This window comes from Gorilla gorilla, chromosome 9 (genome assembly GCF_029281585.2).
Source record: "Gorilla gorilla gorilla isolate KB3781 chromosome 9, NHGRI_mGorGor1-v2.1_pri, whole genome shotgun sequence".
NCBI classification, from domain to species: Eukaryota; Metazoa; Chordata; class Mammalia; order Primates; family Hominidae; genus Gorilla; species Gorilla gorilla.
In genome coordinates this window covers 119136120-119163000 of record NC_073233.2, presented here as the reverse complement: position 1 = coordinate 119163000, position 26881 = coordinate 119136120, and the positions used below count along the sequence as shown (strand labels likewise).

At 39.8% G+C, this 26881-nt stretch overlaps 1 protein-coding gene across 2 annotated transcripts in view; it reads right to left on the bottom strand.

Annotated features, from left to right (window-relative positions):
- POU2AF2 (POU class 2 homeobox associating factor 2) overlaps positions 1–23164 on the bottom strand; it is a 40705-nt gene extending 17541 nt beyond the window's left edge. The window contains exons 1-2 of one of the 2 annotated variants that reach the window (XM_063710817.1): positions 23025–23164; positions 12776–12885 (exon numbers count right to left, since the gene is read on the bottom strand). In XM_063710817.1, the coding sequence (XP_063566887.1) occupies positions 12776–12885; positions 23025–23034 (120 nt within the window). In that variant the 5' untranslated portion in view covers positions 23035–23164. Of the gene's footprint in view, positions 1–12775; positions 12953–23024 lie in introns of those variants that run through there. The other variant, XM_055355484.2, reaches the window with a different exon arrangement.
- Positions 23165–26881: the final 3717 nt, after the last annotated feature.

The window sequence follows — 26881 nt, the reverse complement described above, 5'->3', positions numbered from 1 at the left end:
TCACCTGAGGTCAGGAGTTCAAGACCAGCCTGACCAATACCGTGAAACCCCGTCTCTACTAAAAATACAACAAACAAACAAATAAACATAGCCAGGCGTGGTGGCGTGTGCCTGTAGTCCCAGCTACTTGGGATCCTGAGACAGGAGAATTACTTGAACCCAGGAGGTAGAGGTTGCAGTGGGCCGAGATCATGCCATTGCACTTCAGCCTGGGCAACAGAGCGAGACTCCATCTCAAAATAAAATAAAATAAAATAAAATAAAATAAAATAAAATAAAATAAAATAAAATAAAAAAAGAAAAATGTAGCAATAACCAAGAAAACACACACTGGGCCACCTGATGCCCATTTGCTGTGCCCAGGGAAACACAACAATCTTACTAAAATCAAAACATGTTGTAGGGTAGGTTCAGGTTATGAGTTGAAGAGGTGAAAAATAATTTTTACAGTAAATTTTAAGAAATCAGAGAAGACCGTGAGTATTTCCTGTAATTGCAGTGGTGCCAACTGTTTGGCCCTCATGCCTGCAAAGCTCGGGATGCCTCGGTCCAAAGCTTACCCTTTTTCCAACCACAGATTCAATATACTATCCACATGTTATGTTCTCAGGTGTGACAATATGCTGATGGTTGCGGAGGCTGTGATTTCTTCCTTGGATTTATGTATGACCAACTCCTTAATTTTAAGGCCTGTGTACCAGTTTTTGCTCTTACTTGTATTCGACCTCTTCTTCTTTTGGCATTTTCATTGTTGTTTAGCACCACCATTAGAATGCCAAAGAACAGTAGTATGGTATTAGATTTCTACATTAGTAAAGGGTTCTATCTGTTTCTAGCATGGAATACTAAAAATTGCCTTAGTATCTAGGAGATGAGGGCATTGGTGGTATTCCTCTCCCCAGGTTTTCTCATATTTCATAAGAAGGTAAAGCCTTAAGGAAAGTATTCTCCCCTTTCCTTATCAGCTGTTATATTTATTGAGAATATATGTAAGGCTCCATAGTGTGTACAACTATGAGAGAATTCCAGACACCACGGGGGCTGGGAGAGCATTGAAGGGGTGGGTCACCAGAGACAGCAGGTCAATTGGTCTGGTAAACTCTATGTTTCACTGGGCTCAGGAATCTCTTCCAGCCCTCAGAAGGGGGCTGATATTGCCTCTGCCTTCTAAAGTGGAAGAAGTGGCATTCTGCATCCAGTCCCATGAGTGAGCCATGGATGCCAGCCTCTCAAATAACTTGCCAATATTCAGAAAAGAAATCCAAAGACATGCCAGGGGAGTAAGCTTCAGGTAAGAAGAAAAGCTCAGAGAGAAATGGGTCATGTGAGTAGGCCCCAGAGGTCTCTAGAGAACAGAAAAGAGGCTTCTGCAAGGTCAGGATGGCACACTCTGACTCCGGTTCAGGAAGTGATTTCCTCTCATACAGAGAGGGCCAGGTGCCACATAGAGCCCCACGAGGCCAGGGGGTCCAGGAGTGGTGGAGAATGACCAATAGGGACTCTATTGAGTGTTCTCCATATATTCCCCCCACTGGATGCAGCTGTTTCTGGGATAGAAAGCAGGTTCTGGGATAGAACTGGAGATAAATTCTATAAGGAAATTGAAAACTTCTTGGGTCCAGTGTCTTCTAAGATGTCTGAGTATCATAGGAAAGGAAGGTCCTGGTACTGGTTTGGGCTGGGTGTGGCATCATCTCTTGAACAGTCTGCAGGCACACTGTGGGGCTGACTGGGGAGACAAATGTGTTCCCAAGAGGGAGCAAAAGTCATAATTGGGGCCACCCATCACACACGAAATCTGGAGAGTGACATGAGAGCTGAGCAGGAGGGCCTGAAGCAGAGTGACCACTCCAAAGCTCACCCATCCTTGGGCTGGAATCATAATGTAAGAGGGCAATAGGGTGGGTGAAGTGAAGACCTGGAGTCCCACAAACCTAGTTCCAAATCTAAGCCTCACTACTTTCAACCTGATTCTTATTTTTCTGATCTCAAAAACAGATATGGGTACCACCCTCTGAAAGCTGTCGTGCTTGTATTGATAAATGAAATATATTTTAAAATAGATAAATGAAATTATTTGTAAATTTCCTATTTCAGAGCCCAGTGGTAAGTGATAATTATTGTTATTATTCATTACTATTTATCCCAGAGAGAAGTGAACAGGTGGGAAGGGGACTCAGGTCTAAACGTCAACTCAATTGTACCCCCATGCCCATCTTTGACCCAATATTAACGTTAGCATCAGAACTTTTGGAGGCTACATAATCATTCTTCTGCTTTATGTGTCTTTTCTATTCCCTATATTCCTGGCTAACTTAGATTGCAAAACTCTAGTTGAACCAGATAAAAAGGAATTTATCTTTTTCAGATTACAGAGGGGGTTCAGCTTGGCCTTGGATGTTGGGGGTAGGGGTGCCAGTGGGTGGGACACGTTCTTAGCTCTGGGAAAATCTACTGAGTCAGGAGGAGAAACAGCTGCACCCAGCGGGGGAAACACACGGAGAACACTGAATGCTGACCCTCTCCCATCTGCACCACTCAGAAGATTTTTTAAATTCAGGAAATGCAGGCTTCAGAAAGTCACATCACTTGTTAGGTCAGCAAATTGGTGGCAAATCCTGATCAAAATATTCAGACTTTTATTTCTTTCTTCTTGTAATTTGAAGCTGTTTTTTTTTTTAAATTGGCAGTTCGTGATGGATAAGTATAATTATAGGTTTGTTATCCTAAACTGATTGAGTTTTTGGATATTTAGTACTACAGAAGGGGAGCAGTTGAAATTATCTTAATGAAATGCACCAGGTTGGAGTTTCAACTCTAGCCATCTCGACTGGAAGAATGGAGGACAGTGGTATAGCTCAATCAGCATGTGGGTAACTACAGCTTCCACTGTTTTTTTTTTTTTTTTAATTTATTCCTAGGAATAAAGTTTTCAAACCTACAAAAGTTACCCAGTAGCCTTTCTAATGGTTTCACTTATGTATATTATATTAAAATTAATAGTAGTGATGACAGGAGGATCTAACTTTCAAGGCTGCTATCCAGAGCTCCCTATAATCCAGTGCCTATCTACCTTAGTGTGGCACACCTTTGCTGAGACATTTATCAAGTACCGCTATGTACCAGATATTGTAAAAACCATAAAAGCTGCCATTTGCTGAGCATTTACAGCATGCCATATGCTATACCAGGTGCTTTGTAGACATTATCAAATTTCACTTTCACAACACCTTCCATGGTAGCTATCACCATTCCCATTTACATAGGAGGAAACTGAGGCCCAGAGAAGTGAGATCAATTTCACACACAAGAGTCAGAACCTTGGTCTGTCTGACTCTGATATTCAGGCACTTAATCACTTTACCACACTGTTATTCTTCCTGGGCTGGAGGCTCCGAAAGGAACAAACAGAAATAGCAAGATGTTAGCCAGTTGAGGGACAGATTTAAGAAAACAAGAAGTGACAGTGCAATGTAAGAATATTTTAGCAGAAAAATATGCTGGAGGCTTTGGGAGCAGAGGGGAGTGTCTGGGAAACCTTAACAGGCAAGATGAGAACTGAATTTTGAAGGACTGTGCAGGCCTCCCAACCTTCTCTTTCACTTCTCTATGCTGCAGACAAAATTGGTTCATCCGCTGCACGTCACAGGGAATTGCTTCCTTTCCCCTGTGCCTTTGCCCCTTTCGTGTGTTCTGCTTGGGTTCTACTCCTGCTCACTGCTCACCTGGGTCATCTTCTTCCTTCAAAGCTTAGCTCGTGGCAAGCTTTCCTCCAAGAAGTCTTTTTCTCTTTCCTTCCCTCCCTTCCTTCCTTCCTTCCTTCCTTCCTTCCTTCCTTCCTTCCTTCCTTCCTTCCTTCCTTCCTTCCTTCCTCTCCCTCCCTCCCTCTTTCTTTCTTCTTTCTTTCTCTTTCTTTTCCTTCCTTCCTTCCTCTCTTTCCCTTTTTTTCTCTCTTTCCCTTCCCTCCCTTCCTTCCTTTCTCTCTTCCCTCCCTCCTTCCTTTCTTTCTCTTTCTTTCTCTTCTTCTTTCTTTCTCTTCTTCTTCTTTCTTTCTCTGTCTTTCTCTCTCCTTCCTTCCTCCCTCTTTCTTTCTTTCTTTTTCTTTCTTTCTCTTTCTTTCTTCTCTTTCTTTCTTTGGTCTCTTTCTTTCGTCTCTTTCTTTCTTCTTTCTTTCTCCCTTCCTTTCTTTCTTCCTTTCTTTTCTTTCTTTCTTTCTTTCTTTCTTTCTTTCTTTCTTTCTTTCTTTCTTTCTTTCTTTCTTTCTTTCTTCCTTCCTTCCTTCCTTCCTTCCTTTCTTTCCTTTCTCCCTTTCTTTCTTTCTTTCTTTCTTTCTTTCTTTCTTTCTTTCTTTCTTTCTTTCTTTCTTTCTTTCTTTCTTTCTTTCTTTCTTAGTCTTGCTCTGTCACCCAGTCTGCAGTGCAGTGGTGCAATCTCGCCTCACTGCAACCTCCGCCTCCCGGGTGCAAGCGATTCTTGTGCCTCAGCCTCCTGAGTAGCTGGGATTACAGGTGCACACCACCATGCCCGGCTACTTTTTGTATTTTTGGTAGAGATGGGGTTTCACCACGTTGGCCAGGCTGGTGTCAAACTCCTGACCTCAAGAGATCTGCCCACCTTGGCTTCCCAAAGTGCTGGGATTACAGACGTGAGCCACTGTACCCGGCCCAAGAAGTCTTTTTCTACCTACCTGCTTCATGCTTTGCTTTCCCTCCTCTGAACCTCCCTCATGTTTACTGATGGTCACACTCAACTCTTTTGGCACTTGGAGCAAAGCCATCTTTTAATTTTTAATCACTTATAATTTCTTACCCCACAACTGAGCAGTACATTTCTTAAGGGCAATGAATTTCTTATATTGTTTTGAATTCTAACAAACATCACTCCTCACATGCAGTTGAGTGTTTAATAGCAATGGCATTGATTGAGCACCTACCATGTGCCAAGCCCTTGGCAAATATTAAATGTAATCCTTATGATAACCTTGCAAGGTAGATGTTATTATCTTCCTTTAGCAGCAAGGTTAAGTAACTTTACTGTTACCACACAGTTGGCAAATGGCAGAGCTGGGATTTGAATTCAGGTCATCTGGATCTAGAGCCCAAACTCTTCACTATGCTGTGTTTTCTATGTCTTAGAATATGAACTTCAGGCTGGGCACAGTGGCTCACGCCTGTAATCCCAGCACTTTGGGAGGCCGAGGTGGGCAGATCACGAGGTCAGGAGTTCGAGACCAGCCTGGCCAATATGGTGAAACCCTGTCTCTACTAAAAATACAAAAATTAGCTGGGCATGGTGGCACTCGCCTGTATTCCCAGCTACTCAGGAGGCTGAGGCAGAAGAATCACTTGAACCCAGGAGGTGGAGGTTGCAGTGAACAAAGGTCATGCCACTGCACTCCAGCCTGGATGACAGAGTAAGACTCCGTCTCAAAAAAAAAAAAAAAAAAAAAAAAGAGAGAACTTCAGTAAACCTGAGTGTTGTAGGTTCCCAGACAACAGAGTAATCTGAAACATCAGCTCAGTGGTGCTTCAAATTGGGTAAGAGCTAGTTGTCTGAGACTCAGGTCTATTTTAAATCCTAAACAATGAGATTAGGATTTAAATACTTAAAGAAATGGAAATATTTGAAGTATAAATAATGAAAATAACAAAGATAAATAAATGGAATAAACATTAAAAAATTTAAGTCTTAAAAGTGAATACTGGGATGTAGCTCAGAATCTACAAAGTAGCTGATATGTAGGATGAACAAGTCTAGACATACAACATACAACATGAGGGCTATAGTTAATAAGGTTGAATTGTGTTAGGGATTTTTGTTAAATAAGTAGATTTTAGCAGCTTTTGCCACAAAAAGTAACTAAGTATCAGTAAGTAATAATGATTTGAAAAGCAAACACTTGAGGTTGAAATGGAAAAAAACAGACCACTTGGAATAGTTAAATTTTGGTCTGTACTTGTACAGTATATATAAATCAAGGCTGATGAGATAGGGGATATATTAATTTGTTTCACTATAGTGGAAATTTTACCATATATATGTATCCCACAAGGTCATGTTGCAAACATCAGTTATACACAGTAAAATTTATCTGAAAAAAATAAACACAGAAACTAGAGAAATCTTAGACGCATGGCCCAACTCTCTGCTTTTATGGACAGCGACACTGAGGCTCAGAGAAGAGAAGGGAATTACCCAAGACCATTTGTAGCCAGAAGGAGGGGTTCAAACAGACGAAAGAAGGAGCAGCTTCTCTTTTGGTGGAGGAGAGATGTGTGTTACCCAAAGTTTCAGGGAAATCAAAGAAACTTTGAGATGATAGAATATACGGCTTCCAATTGCATGTATTTTTTCCTCCTAATACTTCACAAGAAATCCAAATGCAAATTACAGATCTAGACGTCACAATGTTTACACTTGTGGTAACTGAATTGTGCACGATTGGTATAGCAAAGCAGCAGCTGAATGTGTAACTAAACAAACGTCCAACTAGCAGTCCTGCTGGAAGGACAGGCGGTTTTAGGGACTAAGATAGACAATGCACATCTGTTCTACAGTTAAAGTCTGCCCAACTTTATGGCAATTGCTCTATGTCATAAACACACCAAATGGTGCCCATTCACCTTCTGTTCCCCCCAAATTTCCCATCAAATACGTACTATTGTCATACTTCTATCCGTTGCTTGTAATATTAACCCTCCAAAATAATTAGGAAAGATTATTAACCAAGAAACCCAGCTGACAATATTGCCTTATCCTGTATGCCCTTGATGTAGAGATTTTAGCAGCGAAATAATTTAAATGTAAGAATTTAGGATAATGTACAGAAAGAAAATAACTGTAAGTAATACTGATTTGAAAAGCAAACACTTGAGATTGGCATGCAAGAATCACGCTGTGTGGAAATAGTTCACTTTTGGTCTCTATATGTAGAGCATGTAAAAATCAAGGCTGTTATTATCTAAATATATTTCTCACTTGGGATATTTCTCTTTAACATTTTACTCAATTCAGACCTTCTAAAAACAGAGCCAGAAATCTTCATTTATTTTTCCTTAGGTTTATGTAGGATATTAACTTGAAGGAATTTTCATGTCTATTTTCTTACTGTTCCTGGCTATAGCATTTTGATGAATGAGCCGAGCAAAAGAGCTGTTACTTTGTTCATAAATCAACAAATAAATTGAACATCAAACCCTGATTCCTAGGCTCAATCTTAGCCTCCCCTACACTACACGACACTTCCCCATCTCCCCAACAGTTTCAATTCCAAGCTGATTTCCTTTTCCTACACAGCAAGTTTTACATTTTTTCCCCCTCATGTCAGCTGATGTATATTCAACAATTTTAAATAAATCCATAAGATAGCTTAAGAAAAACTTGATTAAAAGGAACAATGGTCTGAAAAATCACTCACCAACTTTCAAAACAAAACTGAAAAATTGTGACTATTAGGTTTATTGCTTTTTTTCCTACATATAATAAAGAGGTTATTGAATTTTATGATGTTATTTGAAAATAATTCGATGTTTAGCTTTTATAGAACTCAATTGAAATAGTGTAGTTGAAAAAATGCAGCAATCAGAACTTAATTATGTGTGTGTGTGTGTGTGTGTGTGTGTATTTGGTACCAGATGGTGGTGAATGGCTCACATTTATATATCTTGGTAGAAGATCTAGTAGTGTGGTAAAGAATAACAGAAAAATTCAAGAAAGAAAAAAGAAAAACCATTATTTAAAAATAGACATACATAGCAATAGTTGTGAAACCACAGAATTGTAGCTAAAATGTATAGAAGTGGTTTTAATTTCTAGTCTTTGGTAAAAGTCTCTTTTGATGCAAGGGATATTTTTTTCTTGTTCCTGCTGCAAAGATGTGAAAAACATTTCATGGTATCAAAAACAGATGTTCATGAGGGAAGCTGCGGTAAAGATGGATCAACAGAGTCTTGTGTAAATTTATCAGTGTCGTCACAAATAAAAGAGCAGCAATTTGGGCATCCAATAGATACTTCCTGAAGTATGCCTATCCAGCGGGGGGACATAGTTTTCAGAATATGCAGAATATGTGAGTATTAGTTTTCTAGGATGGCTGTAACAAATTACCACAAACAGTGTGGTTAAAACTAGCAACATTGATTCTCTCATAATTCTGGAGGCCAGAAGTCCAAAATCAAGGTGTTGGCAGGGCTGTGTGCCCTCCAGACTCTAGGGGCGAATTTGCCTTTGCTTTTTCAAGCTTCTGGTGGCTACTGGTAGATATTCCTTGACTGTGGCCTCATCACTCCAATCTCTGCTTAAGTGGTCACATTGCCTCCTCCTCTTTTGTGTATCTTCTCCCCGGTGTGTGTGTTTCTCTCTCAAAACTCCCCCTTGTGAGGGAGGATACTTGTGGATACATGTGATTATACTGAGAACTCACCTAAATAATGCCAGGTAAGGGCCTCTTCTAAAGATACTTCACTTAACCACAAATTCTGCCGTATAAAGCAGAACTCACCGGTCCCAGGGATTTGGCATGGGATCTTTGGGGCTCCATTTTTTTTTAACCTATTACAATTCATTTATGGTAAACCACATGGTAGGGCCTCTGACTGGTCATTACTCATGCTGTCAGCTGCAAATGTTGAGCATGTCTAATGAATGACTTCTCTAACTGAACTTACTCGATATATGAGAATCATTGTGTCCTAGTGCATTGGTATGAAAAAGGGGAGGTGGTCTCAGTATGAGCCATCAAATCAGAGCCCCACGGTGTCTCCCATAACATGATGGTCCACGATTCTTTCTTATTGGGTTGCATTTGCAACAGGGACAGAAATAGGTCCTCAAGAGTCAATGACTAATGCATATGATATCCTTGAGATTTACAGATATTCTAGAGTAGTGGTTGGAGGATGAAACATCAGTAGGTGGACAGTAACGGCAATTCATGCAAATGTCTAAAGTCCAAATAACTGCATTTTGGGACTTTATGCATTTAATTATCTGAATTCAAAAAGTCAGTGAAGTGAGGATGAGCATAAGATACTAGTGTTGAGATGCTGGGTAATATGATGGGGACAGGAAGTTAAAGATGAGTTCATATCATCTATGCACTTGATGCCTGAGAATAGGTACCATGGTTAGAACCGGTGCATACTTTTTTTGTTCTAGAAGTTATCTCTACGTGGTATATTTCTTTTTAAAAAACCCCTTCGTTTGCATGTATCAGAGATTATTCTATTCTAGTCCCCTTTGGCCATTCCCTTTAAATATGGAATGTGGGCTGGGCACGGTGGCTCACGCCTGTAATCCCAGCACTTTGGGGGGCCGAGGTGGGTGGATTACCTGAGGTCAGGAGTTCAAGACCAGCCTGGCCAACATGGTGAAACCCCGTCTCTACTAAAAATACAAAAATTAGCCAAGCATGGTTGCACACACCTGTAATCCCAGCTAATCGGGAGGCCGAGGCAGGAGAATTACTTGAGCCCGGGAGGCAGAGGTTGCAGTGAGCCGAGATTGTGCCACTGCACTCCAGCCTGGCCGACAGAACCAGATTCTGTCTCAGACAAAAAAAAAAAAAAAAAAAGAATGTGGAATTAGGAGTCATCTGCTACTTGTAAACTGTGCAGCTTTGAAACAATTACTTCCCTTCTCTTGTTCTCAATGCACCCATCTGTAAACTGGGAAACTGTAAATATCAATCTCAGGGTTAGTGTGTCTATCAAATGAAACAACACATGAGAAAGTGCCCTTTAAACTGTCCTTACATAAATGTTATTATAGTCTTCATATTACATGACTATGCTGCCTGGTCTTTTGTCTTCAGCATTCAGTCTAGGGCTTGGTTGCTAAGTTCTTGTATTTTTCAAATGTGTAAGTATTTTTTCTTTTCACCAGGTTATTTGGTGTTCAATGGCACAAACTATATATTACATGTGTTTCTTGCATCCACTTTCTCCATAAGCGACCCACTGTCACTGGGTCAATAGCAAGAGCTCAGCAAGTTCTTATCTGAAGAGAGATAAAAACCTTGGCTGTGACATGTGAGGCTTAGACACTTGCTCTTTATTCTATGGCAAAGTTCTCAAACAATGATGTGCAAAGGCACCATCCAAGGAGCTTGTTAAAAAAATGACACAATGACCATGCCTTGGCTCCAACCCAATAATAGCAGACATGGGACAGGTCCAGGGATCTGTATTTTAAAATGAAATAAAATAATATGGCTTATTATTAATTATGTCTACATTGTCTCATTTTATAAAAAGTAAAAACTCACCAAAAAATAAAGAAAAGAAACAAAATCCGTGACTTGATAGTCACAGATCTTGAGCAAGAAGTCATATTAGGTAAATTTTAAAGAAAAAAGTATGTCCGCCATTTGGATATATGCCTTCATGCCCTTTAATGTAACTTTTCTTTTTCTATAACTCTGGTTTAGTGCCTTATCATTTGTATATAGGCATTGATAATGATACAAGGTGTGAGTTACACACTCATTCACCCTGGGCTGACACCATGTTTATTCCCTGACGATGGATATTACCCTTATGTGCAACTCTTGCCTTTCCAATTGATAGTTTGCCTGAAACTTTCATCAACATTCATAATTTAGTTGCTGTCTCATGTTAGTTGCAGTTACTGTGGTCAAGCAACCCATGTGACTTCCACTTGAAGCTGTGGTTCATTTTAAGTAGATTCTGAATTCCTTCTCTCTCTCTCTCTCTCTCAAGAGACTAGATTTGGATTGATATTTTATTTTTATTATTATTACTATTTTTTGAGACAGAGTCTCACTGTGTTGCCCAGGCTGGAGTGCAGTGTCACGAACTCAGCTCACTGCAACCTCTGCCTCCCAGGTTCAAATGATCCTCCCACTTCAGCCTCCTGAGTAGCTGACATTACAGGCACGAGCCACTACACCCGGCTAATTTCTGTATTTTTAGTAGAGATGTGGTTTCACCATGTTGGCCAGGCTGGTCTGGAACTCCTGCCCTCAAGTGATCTGCCTGCCTCAGTCTCCCAAAGTGCTAGGATTACAGGCATGAGATACTGTGCCCTGCTGTATTGAAATTTTTATCACACACCCCAGGTGATTCTGAGCAGGCACTGTGAGAAGCACTGAACTAGGAGCAGACAAGGAGCCAATTATTCAGACTTCTCTGTAGCAGATAAGCTCCATTTGTTTAACTAGAAGAGAGGTGGTGGTTTAAAAGAAAGGATAACGGCTGGGCGCGGTGGGTCACGCCTGTAATCCCAGCACTCTGAGAGGCCGAGGCGGGTGGATCATGAGGTCAGGAGTTTGACACCAGCCTGGCCAACATAGTGAAACCCCTTCTCTACTAAAAATACAAAAAAACAAAATTAGTGGGGCGTGGTGGCAGGCGCCTGTAATCCCAGCTACTTGGGAGGCTGAGACAGGAGAAGCGCTTGAATTGCTTGAACCTGGGAGGCAGCAGTTGCAGTGAGCCGAGATCGCGCCACTGCACACCAGCCTGGGCAACAGTGCGAGACTCCGTCTCAAAAAAAAAAAAAAAAAAAAGGTAACATAAAACATGCAATTAAAGGTGTTCTTGGGTGGGAGGAAATTGAACGTTCATTTGAAATATGTCTCAGGAGTTTGATTTTGGAGCAGAGTTGAACATGGTGCCAACATTCTCAGCATACATGCTGGAAGAACCAGTAACTGCTGTGTATCAGCCCCTGCACTAGGTACTGGACATGGTTGTCTCATTTATTTCTGGTCATCTGCTCTCATGCTCTGCACCCAGCAGGTGCCAACAGATGCCTGACATTCATGTGATTATATTTTACTTGATAGAATAGGTGTTTATATATGTTGATCTTGGTAACCAAATGATATTGCCATTTTAGAATCATTTCTGGAGATCTGGTGCAACTACTTAAACATTTGGGGTATACAGTAGAACTATTTATAAAGACATGGATGGCAGATAAAGATTTTAGACTCAGAACGTCTCCTACTAGGATTTTAAAATCTGATTTTGCATGTTACAGAGAAGTTTTTTTTAAGTTATCTCTGTTGGGTTTAGAGTAACAATTATGTGGATGAAGGTGAGTATTATTCCCACCAACCAAGCCCTTGGTAATCCATGGCTTGGGGAAATGAAAAAGTCAGGACATACCATCTTTTAATTGCCATGAACTACAGTAGCCAGCCAGTAAGATCACAGAGCTCCTGGCGCGCCGGCTGGCTGCTAACAGATGTGCCATGATTAGAGATATTTATAGCTGGAAGGGACCCCGGAGGTCATTTTGCCTAACTCATTTCATATTGGGTCCAGAAGAGTAAAATGACTTTCCCAGGGCCACATGACTGGTTCCTGGCAAGGGCCAGGGCCCCTCTCTACTGGTGTTCCTCCACTCCACCAGGCTCCTCAGTCAGGAGGAGCACCAGCATTTATTGACTGTGATTTATGTGATTTACGTGACATCCAGTTATGAGGGAATAGGAATTCTGTTTCCAAGGGCATATAGTCAATAGCAGATGAACAAAGACATGAAAACTCTTTCAAAAAGGGCATGAAAACCAGCATTAAATAGACTAGGATGAGATTGAAGTAGAGGGAGTATAAGTTAAGGTGTAAATGCTGGCACCACTAAGTGAGAGAAAGATTGTCTGTCACAGAATAATTCTATACTGCATGCCAGTTAAAGGAAGGCTTTGTTTTGAGAATATCAGACCCAGGAAGTGGGGGATTGGTGTGTGGATAAAGGGAGAGGAGAGAGAACCTGCAAGCACCTCAGAATATATTAAATTGGGACTTACAGTAAGTCTTGAGTTACTTGTCTGCCCGGATCGTTTTTCTGCCAGGAGATCTTTGACTGTATGCTTCACTCTCACTCCTTGATACACTCGTTTGCTGTAGTCTCCTGGGACTTAAGCAAATGGAATAGTCACAACGAATGTGGATGGAATCATTAGGTTAAGCTCCCAAAGGACATGTTTAGGGGCTGATCATTGTGATGTCATTTTCTTGATAGAATGATAGAATTCCTGGATTTGAAGTGGCTTTGATAGAGTAGCTTCAATAGAGCCGTGTCTCCTGATCTTTGATAGAGACTCATCTAAGCTCTACTAAGTGACAGAAACACTGTTCCATCATCTACAGAACAGCTCTTCAAAGTCCCTTCCTTGTACTCTGACTTGTCAAGATTTACTCTGGCAAGGTTTACAAATTATGCTTTAATCACAAGTCCAAGGATTGGATGCAACTTGAAATGATGCTTCTAAATACATGAAGTAGAAGTTAGATTTGTATGATTCAGGTTACAGCATAACAGTTTTCCTGCCCTATTATACCTGATGGGAGTGAGCAGGTCAGCAGGAGTTTTAAGAAGATTACGTTCCTAAGAAGAAAGTTGTTTGTTACTGGTTTACTGCACTAAATAAATGTTTTGTTTTTGAAAATCGGTGATTCAACATGAGGAGTTACTGCTTCGAAATAAGGCCGAGGATAAATAAGGAATCATTCATTCATTTAACAAATATTTATTGAGCACTTACTATATTCACTTACTGAAGATGTTGTAGTGCTTGGCAATTTACATGTATTGCTTCATTTGATCTGTTTTACAGATGAGGAAACTGAGGTCTGGGACTAAATTATTTGCAAGGTCTCGCAGCTGCTTATAAGCAATAGAGCTGGAATCCAGACTTAGGTCAGTTTGTAGTATCAACAACCAGAAAAATATGCTGTTTTCACCATGAGGGAATTACAGAGAGATAACAGACTATAGAGAAAAATGTTTCCCCAGGGTTCTAAAATTGACAGCATTGCTTCTAGGGATAGTGAGAACCTTATTACTGAGGATGGTGAAGAAATAATAAGAGAACCTTTTGTTTGGCCTATTCTAGAAAGCATTTATACACTGTATTAGTGGTTCCACTAGAGGAATTCTAAGATGTTTTCTAACTCTATAATTGTTATAATTGTTGTTCTGTAGTAGGTTAGACAACTTCCATTTAATTAAAATTAAATACATTATAGTTGAGGTGTTGCTGGCTTACCAGCAAATTCAGCTGGTACAGAATTCAGCATCAGTGTGTATGGCAGAATATAAAAACAAATGTATGTATGAGGAACTTAACCAAAATTATTCTCTAATCTGGTTGAATTTGTAGATAGTCCAGAATTTATTTCATTTGTGAGTCAAATTGGATTGTAAAAAGAATGAAAGGAAGGAAGAAAGGAAGAAATTAAAGCTACAACCAGAGGTAGTATGGTGCATTGGAGAAAAGAGGTTGCTGGTAATCACAGTTACACATTAGTCACTGGCTTGGAACAATAATAATCTCTCAGTTCCATTTTCCTCATGTGTAAAATGGGTATAATCACCTCTTCTTAGCTGTCTTCAGAGGATTAGAAGGCAAAAATAGGATATACATGTGAAAATTCCTTGAAAGCTAACAAGCTTCATACAAAATACCAATACAAAATGTAGAAGAAAAACAAATCCAGGTTCCAAGACAATGTATTATTTAATTCAAGTAAAGCCACATGCAGCCTTATTTCAGCAAAACAAAGTTATTTGAATCATCATTTGTGTCTAATTTTGACAGGATTTGGTCCATATATGCTATAATTAAAGAAGCTTGAAATACTTCTTTGAAATCAGCCTCAAATTTAAAGCTTACTGACCTTATGATTGTTCCAAAGGAATCTAAATGTTGCTTCTAGAATTGTGTGTGATGCTCTACTTTTGGAAAAGCCTAAGGCCACACTGATTTATCGATTATTGATTGAGTGTTTTCTGTGTGTCAGAACTGGTGATACAAAAGAACATGGCTATCTAGTGGGGAGAGAAATACTTTAAAATAAAATAATTGTGATGCAAACGTGCTAAGTGCAAGAACAGAAATACACCTAGGATAGTCAGAGAAACCCAGAACGCATCACTTCCTTGTAGCGGAGAGAGAGACTCAGGGAAGGCAAGATGATACCTGAGTTGGGGCTTAAAGCAAGGTAGGGTGTGTGTGGTGATGGCAAAATAGGTAGGAAGACAGCACGGGCAAAGTCCTGGAGGCAAGGACAGAAAGAGGAAGTGGCAGGAAGTGAGGCTGGGGAAATGAGTAGGGGTCAATCATGATGTTTCTGGTATAGGGAAGAGTTTGGAATGCATCCTCTAGGCCATACGCCATTGGGGGCTTTTAAGAAAGACAGTGATGTTGGTTTGATTTGCATTTTATATAGACTTTTCTGGCAGCTGAGAGGAAGGTGGTTTTGAGAATCACAAAGCTGCGGGAAGATCAGTCAGGAGGGTTCTAGAATAATCCAGGCAAGAGCTGATGGGGACTGAGTAGTGGTGGATGGGAGGGCAAGGATCAGACAGGTTTGAACATTATTTAAACATGAGAGAGAAGAAGATTCAAGGGTGAATCTCAAGTTTCCACCATGGAATTGCTCTCAGTACATAAGTTTCAGAACCATCGTGATGTGGATGGTAATGAAACCAAGAAAGAGGATGAAATCCCTTGGGGGAGTGATTGAAAGATAAAGTCACATGGTGGCACACATAGAAAAGAATAATGAGCACCTGGCATACTGGGGTAAACAGGTCAGGCTACTTCCAAGAGCTGAGAGGATCAGTATCTTTGGAATGCCTATAACACTGATTTCTGACACACAGGTTTGGAAGCTGTGGACTAAATGATTAAAGATGGAAGCCTGGGGAACAGTGACATTTGAATGGTTGTCAGAGGAGGAGAGGAGAACCCTATGAAGAAGATAAGGGAAGACTAATTGGAGAAGAAACAGGAAAAACCAGGGGAATAAAGCATCCTAGAATTCTGGGGAAGAGATTTCAAGAAAGAAATTAAAAAAAATCAGAGGCAACAGAGTAGTTCAGGAAGATAAGGACAGAAAAACATCTCTTACTTTCAATTCAGTGGTTGGCATTGAGCTTACCAAGAATAACTCAGAAGTGTGGGGTGGCTGGAAGCCAGACAATAATGTCAATGGAGGAGGTAGACACAGGAAGGGGAGACTATTTCTTCTTGAAGTTTGAATGAGAAAGGGAAACAAGAGATTGAGTGATAATTAGAATTATGGTGTCAAGGAGAGGTTTGCTTATGTTCTTATATCTATTTATGCATTTATGAGTGGGAAAGAGTTGAAAATATTTGAAGAGGACAGAGGGAAGACTAATGGCTTAGAAGAGAGGGACAGAATGATGGAAAGAGGTCTTGAAAAGGCAGAAAGAAATTAAGGTCAAGGGCACAAATTGACCCTCAACTTCTGAGACTGAAATACAGAAAGTCAGGGTGTGGGTGGGGTGGTGGTATGGCCAGTGACTATGACCGCTCTAGTGCACATCAAGCAGGCTGGCGTAGGAGGCCAATTCAAAACTGGGCACAACCAGGCAGCGGTCAAAGCCAGACAGACAAGTCAAAGAATATACGTCGGCGATTCTCAAATGTGATCCCTGGACCAGCAGCATCAGCATTGTCTAGGAACTTGCTAGAAATGCAAATTCTCAGACCCTACTCCAAATGTACCGAATCAGAAACCCTAGGGTGGGGCCTAGCCTTCCAGGTGATTCTGATGCTCTCTGACGTTGGAGAACCACAGATATACATATGAGTAAGGACTTTAGAAGGTTCCTGTGGAGGTGGGGTGGTCAACTCTAATCTGTGCAGTCCTGGCTGAGCAAGAGGGGGAGTATCTGACTGACTGAGGTCGATGTGGACTTAAACAACTCTGGGAAGGAGGAGGGCCTGGGAATTGAGGAGGTCCAGGCTGGATCCTTTGTATATTTGCAGACTGTCTCTACTTTGCTTTTTAAAGTGCTTTTTAATTGATGATTTTTATCTGAATTAGCAATCTATACTTTATGTGTATGCCAAAAAGCCTAGGGGAAATACACCTATTCTAAATAAGTTTGACAAATAACCACATGGTGATTAATAGAGGAATAAAGTTCATGAGATGGCAAATATCCAGATCAAAACTTCTGAAGTTTTGTCATAAAACAATCAGTCTTATGTACCAGTTGGCACCGACTTAGTGCAAAGCATGGGGCTATATGCCACAGGGGATGCAAAATAACTTTAGAACATATAGCAGATGTCCTCAAAGAGATCTTATTTTAGTGAGAGAAATCAGACATTCACATGTGAAAGAGCAGGGGAGGGGGAAGAGTACACTTTGGATTGTTGATGAAAGCTTTGTGGGAAGGGATGGGACTTAAGCTGGAATGAGAAGCATGTGGACAGGTTAGGAGGAAGGAGAATGACCTTGTAGACAGCAGGCATCTGTGAGCAAGAACAAAGAGACAGGAAGCAGAAAAGACGTGTGCAGTGGTAAGGAATGAGTACAATTGGAGATACTAGATTTAAATGCCATATAGATGTAATTGAGTTTCAAATGGGTATCTCCAGCCCAGACGTGGACTTCAGTCTTGGATATCCGTTTATGATTGGATGTCTAGTAGACATCTCAAACTCCACACATCCAAATATGAACTCCATTCTTCCTTTCCACATTTGTTTTATCTGAAACTTTTCCTATCTCAGTTGATGGCAGCCTGTCTTTGTAGTGACTGAGTCCCGAAGCTGTAGAGTAATTCTAGGCTCCTCTCTCTCATCTTTCACAGCCTATTCTTTAGCAATTCCTGATGGAGCTACCTACAAAATACATCCAGAGTCTGCTGACTTTTCTTTACTCTTCTGATAATATCCAGGCTCCATCCAGGGCAATTTCTACAGTAATGTAGATTACTGCGGCAGCCTTCCAACTGTTTTTCCTGCTTCCACATCCACCCTGCCCTAGTCTACTTTCAACACAGTAGACAGGATGATCCTTTGAAAACGCAAGTTCAATTGTGTCCCTGATCTGCTCTAAACCCTACAATGGTCCACCATGACACTCACAGGAAGAACCAAAGTCCTCATAATGGCTTTACATGACCCTGTTCCCTGAAACAGGGTTTCATCTCCTAAGACTCATCTCCTTGCTTACTGTACCCCAGCGTTTCTGAAGTGCCCCAAGCATACTTCTGCCTTAAGACTTTTGCGCTGGCTGTCTCTGCTGTCTGGAGTACTCTTTTCCCCGTTATCCACATGGCTAAATGATTTTGTCTACTTCAAGTCTTGGCTCAAATGTCGTCTTCTCAAGGAGAACATATTTCAAGTTGCACCCTCCCCAGAAAATACTCCTGATCCCCTTACTCTCTATTCTAGTTTTTCTGTCTGTGTAGCACTTGCCACTCTATTATGTCCTATATCGTTTCCTTATGGAGTACATTTATTGTTTATTGTCTGTCTGCTTCTTGCTAGAATGTAAGCTCCACGAAGTGGGGGCTTTGCCTGTTTTTACTCATGCATGCATCCCAAGTGCTAGTGCCTGGAACACAGGAAGCTTTCAGTAAATATTTGTTGAAAACAATTTGTTTTTGGTTGAAAATAATGGACACGTTAAAGGTCTTAAAAACTTGGCTGCAAAAATTTACAGTTTATGTTGTAAGGTATGGAAACCACTAAATTTTTTGGACAGAAGAGTATTATGACTCTTATATTTTGTGGAAGTTCAGTCTGAGGATAGATTCTAGAATGGGTTGGGGATGAGGAAACTGAGAGGATGGGAAATGGTAAAACAGAGGCTAGCCAGAAATACTGGAAATGACAAGGAAAGGACATATTTAAGAGACCTTTCAAGGGAAAAGACACACACACACCCCCACCCCCCTAAAACAGTGCTATGATTAATAAGAGAAGTCAAGAAGGTCGGGAAAGAGTCGGTTTTGATGGGGAAGAAGAATGCAGTTTTTAATATGTTGACTTTGAGGTTGTGGTGACATGATAAAATAAAAAATAAAAATATTCTGGAGATATGAGAACCTGGACCTGGTAAAAACTGTACATCTAAGAAGCATCTTTAGAATTATGGTAATTGAAGCTAAGAAAGTAAAGTTCTCCAAGGAAGACTTTGTAGCAAGAGAAGAGTAGAAATTCAAGCCTGAAGTCTTGGGAAATGCTACCATTCTGATGCGCAGGGGAAGAGAGGGGCTGGAGAAGGACTTCAAGAGGGAGGGGTGCACGGAGGAGAGGCCAGAAATGTAGGAATACACCAGAGTAGTAGCATCAGGAAAATGAAAGAAAGAGGGTTAGAGAGAAAAAGGAACAATCAGTGTTGTCAAGTATCTGGTATTTAGCAGTTGCTCAATAAATGCTTATGAAATAAATGAAATGCCTTAGAGAAATTGAGGAAAACGAAGGTAAGAAAGACAGTCGAGTTTGGAAAGGTGGAAGTCTTTAGAAAATGGGAAAGAGCAGTTTCCTAAGATGTGAGGGTGAAATCTTTCTCTGGGGTTTCATGGGAGTTTGGGTGGTGACAAACCAGGACTAATGGGATAACCAAGCTCTGAAGCAGGGGTACAGGTAAGTGAACGCTTACATTTTGCAACAGCACAAAAGGTGAATTAAAGTAAATTTGAACAAAGCAATGGAAACTGGTACAAATTCTTTAAAATATCATGCTGAGTATTCTTCATGTTTTTAAGAATTCTGAAAGTTTCGTAACCTATCCTACCTCCCACCTTCTTTTTTTTGGAGAGGAATGATATTTAGAGTTTAAAAATTTTACCAGGATTCCTACTCCGAAACATTTTTTCCCCTGTGCATTGTGTCTATTTAAAGAATCCACACCTGCATACACCAGGAGAGCTTAAGAGTTTTTATTCAAATACTCTAGATACAAACTTGCATTCAGATCAGTTGTTGAGAAAACAAAGACATGTGCTTCCGGAAAGAAAGCACAAGCAAATTTAATAGGAATCGACTCATCCTTTAGAATTTGGAAAAAGATGTTTTTTTGCACTGTAGGACTGTGTTTGTGTCCATGCAACAAATTGTCTCAGTCACGTCATCTCCTTCTCATTTACTTTAATGATGAAGAATTTAGTCTATAGTAGACTTAATGGTGATGTTACCTTAAGATTGTTTTTCAAAATTAAACGTTTTCTCCATCAAATCAAACACGTATTCTGAAATCAATTTGTCATTTAAAATGCAGGTGATTTTTAAACTGTTTTAGTTATTAAATATCAAATACACTTACGGCACGTAAAGCACCTTCTTATTTTTACTATTTTTGATGACATTCTCTGAGGTACCTGTTACTGCTTTTAAATTATTTAATGTTTTTAAGCAGGTTTTTGTGACTTTACGTAAGGGAATAAAGAGATAGTTCAAACAAAGAAAAAGAAAGAAAAAGCAAAATCATCCCATAACTTTAGAAATAAAGAATTTATATTCTGAGTTATGTGATGGACAATGACACAATTAAGATGGTAGAGAATGTCTCTCCGAATTACAGTCCCTCTTGACACTAGAATGTAGCTACACTGTCACTCAAGACAGAGTAGAATTAAAATCCAGAATGGGTCATTGGTGGATGGATCTATATTTGGTCCATTCTCTGCCTGTCAGGGAGATGCCAAGAATCAGGTCCTGGACAGTGCAATGGCAATATAGTGTGTTGGGTCAGCGTCTGGCTCAGGTACCAGCTCTGGTGCTGTGGGCATCCCTCCCCTCACCCCACTATCCCAGCTCAGTCCACATTACTGAGGATCAGACTCCTCTCACAGAAGGGAAGGCAGATACCCATTAGGAATGAATAGTAAGCCTTACGCCCACTAGGAACTTAGGGTTAGTGGTTTCACTTCTAATCTGGGGAGATGATATGTTAGTTATATTGTGGAAAACCTCCAGGAGAATACAAGAAAAAGGCCACACGGATCACGAGGTCAGGAGATCAAGACCATCCTGGCTAACACGGTGAAACCCTGTCTCCACTAAAAAAATACAAAAAAATCAGCTGGGCGTGGTGGCGGGCGCCTGTAGACCCAACTACTCGGGAGGCTGAGGCAGGAGAATGGCGTGAATTCGGGAGGCGGAGCTTGCAGTGAGCGGAGATCGCGCCACACCACTGCACTCCAGCCTGAGCGACAAAGTGAGACTCCGTCTAAAAAAAAAAAAAAAAAAAAAAAAAAAAAAGGCCACATATAGTCTCCAAGCTCATAAACTAATCTTGAAATATTCAAAATATTAATTATTAAGCAGAAAATACTACACACGATGAAATCTTTTTTTTTCTTTAGATGGAGTCTTGCTCTATCACCGGGCTGGAGTGCAGTGGCACGATCTCAGCTCACTGCAACCTCCACCTCCTGGGTTCAAGTGATTCTCCTGCCTCAGCCTCCCGAGTAGCTGGGACTATAGGCACCCGCCACCACGCCAAGCTAATTTTTGAATTTTTAGTAGAGATGGGGTTTCACCATGTTGGCCAGGATGGTTTCGATCTCTTGACCTCATGATCCGCCCACCTCAGCCTCCCAAAGTGCTGGGATTACAGGCATGAACCACCGCACTCAGCCTATTTATGAAATCTTAAACTTGAAATAAAGACTAACTTTTAAAGATGCTAGGTCAAATCAGTTAACATATTAGGATTTTGTTGAAGTTTGATTTGCCCACACTGTAGGTATCCACAAACTCCTCCCAATGTACCTTCATAGCTGAATCCAATACCCAAAGAAGCTGTAATTAACACCTTGTAAAAATAGCTGCACTCCCATGTTCATTGCAGCATTGTTCACAATAGCCAAGATACAGAGACAACCTAAACAGCCATCTGTTGATGGATGAATAAAGAAATATGGTATCTCTGTGTGTGTGTGTGTGTGTGTGTGTCTGTGTGTGTGTGTATGAATATATAAAATTCAGACTTAAAAAGAAGGAGATCCTGCCATGTGTCACAACTTGGCTGGAAGTGGAGGACATTATGCTAAGTGAAACAAGCCAGACATGGAAAGAAAAATATTGCATGATCTCACTTGAATGTGGAATCTAGGGAAAAAAAAAGGTCAAGTATATAAAGAATAAAACTGGTCACCATAGGTAGGATTGAGGTGGGGGAGGAAATGAGATGTAGATCAGAAAATACAAAGTAGCCAATGTGTAGGATGAAACTCTAGAGATATAATGTACAACATAAGGACTACAGTTAATAACATTGCAGTGCTTTAGGGATTTTTGTTAAATAAGTAGATTTTAGCTGCTCTTGTCACAAAAAAGTAACGAAGTGACATGATAGATATATTAATCTGTTTCACTATAGTAACCATCTTTACTATCTGTATCTATATAATAACATGCTGTGAATCTCAAGTATACACAATACAATTTATTATTTTTTAAAAATTGTCACAGCTAATAACCAATTTTATGCTACAGAAGATAGATGCTCTTAGAGCTCTTTCTATCTTCTTACCTTTTGAGATCAGACTTTGAAGAATTGTAGCATTTAAAAAATATTAATTTTTCTTTTAAGGTACTTTACGAGGTATTTTTGAAATGCTCCCTCTGTCATCATTTGTTAACATTTAAAGTGCTGACTTTTTCAATCTTAAATTTGTTCGCGAACAGGTGGGCTTTGCTCTCTGTTGACTATTCACATTTGTATCTCAGGATGAACATCCGGGGAAAGATCTATATTTAGTTAGATTCATGAAATAACAGCCAAGACTCTTCCTTATCATATGTAAATAGAATGACCTTACTTCTTAGCCTTAAAAGCCTAAAGCAAGATGCATGAATAAAAGATGTTTCAGGTTCTATATGAATGTGAATTCTTCTTCTGCACTTTCTCTATAGTTGAGAGCTTACTGAAAATTGTTAAAATAAAATTTCACTATATATTGGAAAAGAAGGCTTTGACATTCAAGTCCTTATTTTATGAAAATAATGTTCAACTGAGTTGATCTTTCAGAATATCTCTGTAAACTCTATGAAGCAAAACAAAATCAAACAATTAGTAATTAAATGTAACTAGAATTAGGAAAATGTTACCAAGAGTTCTAAGTAGCTAGTCCTTGATCTGTGTTTTATATTTTTATATGTTCTATGCCAGAGTTAGGAGATTTCTCCTTAACCTTTGTTTTATGTTATGACTTTGTGTTATCAAAATAAAAATTAGGATTAAAGTTTTTTTAGATTATAGTAATTGATGTTGACTTACCACTTTCCATTCTGGATGTTTCTGGTGGAGTTCCTTCTTAACAGCAGTGCAGAATTTCTTGTGAATGGTGTTCACTCCTTGGTAAGGGGTCCTGGTCTGCTAGAAAGCTCAGCCTGACCCTGGTGGGAAAGCCTTCTGCACACGGTAGTGATGCTTCTGAAATGACTTGCTCTAGATTTGATTAAATGCAAATCCTTTGGTGTGTGTTTCTCTACAATTTGCATCCTCAATGTAGATGATATATGAAGGTACTTTTTCCCTCCCCATGAAGACTTTTATTCCCCATGAATGAATTTCCATTAGGAACAAACTCTCTTAAAACTTTATTATGAAAACAAGGAATCTCTTATTTCTTTTATGAATAACAGTGGAATTTTCCATCCTCTTTAATTTAGAGTTATATTTTAAAAAAGTATGTATATATGTATGCATGCAAAAGCCCATATTTGCCAGTAGGTACTATGCCTATAGTACTTAGGTTATGGGTACATGATTTTTAAGAGATGGGCGTCTTGCAGGTGGAGATGAAAATTCTAAGAAAATGTTTTCAATTAGGAATAGGAATCACAATTAATGTCACTTTAATACAATTGGTTTGCCATTTTATTATGTCTAAAACATAAATATATTATGTATAGCTGAGGTCCCTAATCCTATTAGTACATCAGAATCAATTGTGAAGCTGGTTAAAAATATCTTTGTCCAGCTCCCACTGCTGTGGAATTCAGAATCTTTTGAAGTAGGGCCTGAATAGTTATGTTTTAAAACAAGCTTTCTCATTTTTTTAAAAAAGAGTCTTTTTATACATAGTGTTGTCAACTCTTCTAGAGCAAAAAATTTTTAAAAACCAATTTTTAGGTACTTTCTGACATTCCTCTGATTCATCTTCAACTACTCACGATTGCTGCTTAACCTAATTTTGGTTCTACCTCCCAGTTCTAAACAGAGTTAGAGTTCATGGACATCTTCCTAGGCATTCTAGATTTGTACAACACGTGGCATTTCAGGACTTCCAGTGGGTATCATCTAGTGGTTCTCAAGCTTAGCTGTGCCTCTGGTACTCTTGCCCGATGTCAGACCAATGGAATCTAGAATCAAAATATGTTCTAGAGACTCTGGAGTCCTGGAGACTGGTTGAGGGGTTTTGCAAAAGTCCAAACTATTTTCACAATAAAACTAGTCAGTCATTTGCCTTCTACTCTCCCATTCTCTCACGAAGGTACAGGGCAGTTTTCTAGAGAAAACTCAGTGATATCACAACAGATTGTGATATCTGATATTGGAGAAGCAGATATGAAAATCCAGCTGTTTTCTATGAAGTTAGTCATTAAGAAAGTTTGCAAAAATGCAAAGCTGTTCCACTCTTCTCATTCAATTTTTGTTTTGGTTTGGGAAATATATTTTTTAAATAAGAGTTTATGTTAACGTAATGATTTATTATTGTTTTTAAATGAATCGTTTTAAAATTCTTAGTTTTGATTTTTAACATAATATGGCTATAACTCATATTAAGTAAAAAAGCTCTTGGGGTCCTCAATAATTTATAGGAGAATAAAGGAGTCCTGAAACGGGAATGTTTGGGAACTGCTTCTCAAGAAGGACATCTGTAGTTTAAATGAGCTTCTAGGGCATTCTAATGCACAAATCTGAAGGTGTCTGCACTTCTCTTTCTAATGCACAAATCTGAAGGTGTTTGCACTTGTGCTTTCCACATTTATACAAGAATACCAAAATACATTTGACTCAATTTCCCAGCTTCCTGTACCGTTTCCTTCACTCCTTTAGGCAAATGAGAAGACAAGGAAAGTATAGTCACGCTGACCCGGCAGCCACCAAGATTTGTATTTTTTTCCAAGCAGGGGAGCCCTAGGAGTCATCCCAATCTGTTCTTGCTAACTCTTCATACCAAAAGCTCTATATTCAAATGAAACATAACATTATTAAGTGAACTAGTCACAATTTCTTTGTAGATACCTGAGAAGCATGTGGATTCTTCTAAATACTGTGCTTTTAAAAGAGGCTAGAACTTTTTAAACCTTTCAAGCAGAAAAGGGAACCATTTAAAAACAGACGTGACTCCCCATTGCTGATAGAATAAAGATGAACCCTCACAGCATGGCACCTAAGGCTCCCCGTGACCTGGTCCCATCCTACCTTTCTACCTCATCTGTGCTTGCTTCCTTCCAGGCAGCCTGTGCCCTGGTGTAGGTTTTTCATAGTGTGGTCTTGGGCCACCTGCCTCAGAATCACCTGCAATGCTTATAAAATTCAGTTTACCCCAGATTGACTGAATCAGAATATCTGGTTATCATGCCAGATAACCTGTGTCTGAAGCAAGCCAGATTAGTGGCAAGAGTAAAGTACTACAAATCTTTCAAGATTCAGCACAAATGCTACCTTCTCCAGGTAGATTGTAATTTGCTTGTATATTCACCAAGATTGAGTTAATAGCCCATTTCATGGTGCTCCTTGCATGAATCTGTAATAGAACTGATTTCATGCTGCTTTCCATTCTTGTCAGTGGTTTGCATATCCATCCCCCAGCTCCAACTGTATTGTCTCTTTCTCTCTTTTCTTCTCTATAGTCCCACAGCACTGCACTGTGTTTATGGTGCTGTGCACACAGTAGGGCCCCAGTGAGGGCCAGCCATGCTGAACCCTCCGCCGAATGCATCAGAGATGATGGCTTCTGGGTAAGTAGCAATATATCAATGATAAGGTATGTCAAGGAGGAGTCCATTATTTTTCATGGTAAAGAAACATGACTGTGAGTACTGTAGTCCCAGCTTATCCACAGGGGATATGTTCCAAGACCCCCAGTGGATTCCTGAAACCATAGATGGTACCAAACCCCATATACGCTATGCTTTTTCTTATACATATATGCCTATAGTGAAGTTGAATTGACAAATTAGGCACAGTAAGAGATTAACAATAATAACTCATTATAGCAATGTACTGTAATAAAAGTTATGTGAATGTGGTCTCCATCTCTCTTTCAAAATATAATATTTTTGGATTGCAGTTGACTATGGGTAACTGAAATCTTGGAAAGCCAAACTGTGGATAAGGGGGAATTACTGCATAATATTTGTCTTTCCACAAACCAAACAGAGCACCGAAGAGTTTCTACCCATCTCCCTGTGGGCTGGACTATGTCTGAAATTCAAAGATGTAATGAAGTTTGATGTAGACATATTTAGTGCCCTGTAGAAGCATTTGAGATATGAGATGTCATTGGAAGAGCTGAAGTGCTTTGAAACTGAGAAACTGATTTGCAATAAACACTTGCCTGTTCTTCAAAATACCCTCTAGTACATGTGCTGCATTTGCTTAGATGCAATTACTTACTCCAAATTGATTACACATGATTAAATATATTTCTTAAAATCTCAGAAAAGATTGTTTTCTTATACCAAGGACACAAGTCTTCCATGGAACTGGGGGGATGGTTTCTGCTGGATGCATGTGGCTTTGGCTGTTTGCTTCAGTTGCTGAGGGATTCAAAAACCTGGTACCTGTGTTATCAGGCAGGTTGCTGGGTCATAGCAAGGTCTGATGGTGGTCTGGGGCACCCTGTTAACAAGGAGGGAAAACAAGGGTAAGTTTGGGTAGAATAAACACACATCTATAGAGCAGAGAAATGATTGGTAGTTTTTCCTTTATCTGGTATTGGGAACACCCCTCAGATACTCCAAACCACAACGTTTTTATATCAGCCTCCTTATTCATTCCAGGACTGGGCACCTGCTCTTCGGGTTGGGTAGCTCCTGATGACTTGGCAGGGGTTTTGTCGACAAGTTTGCTAAAAGGTAGATACAATGAAGGTAAAGGTGTGGAGGGCAGGTGTGAGGGAC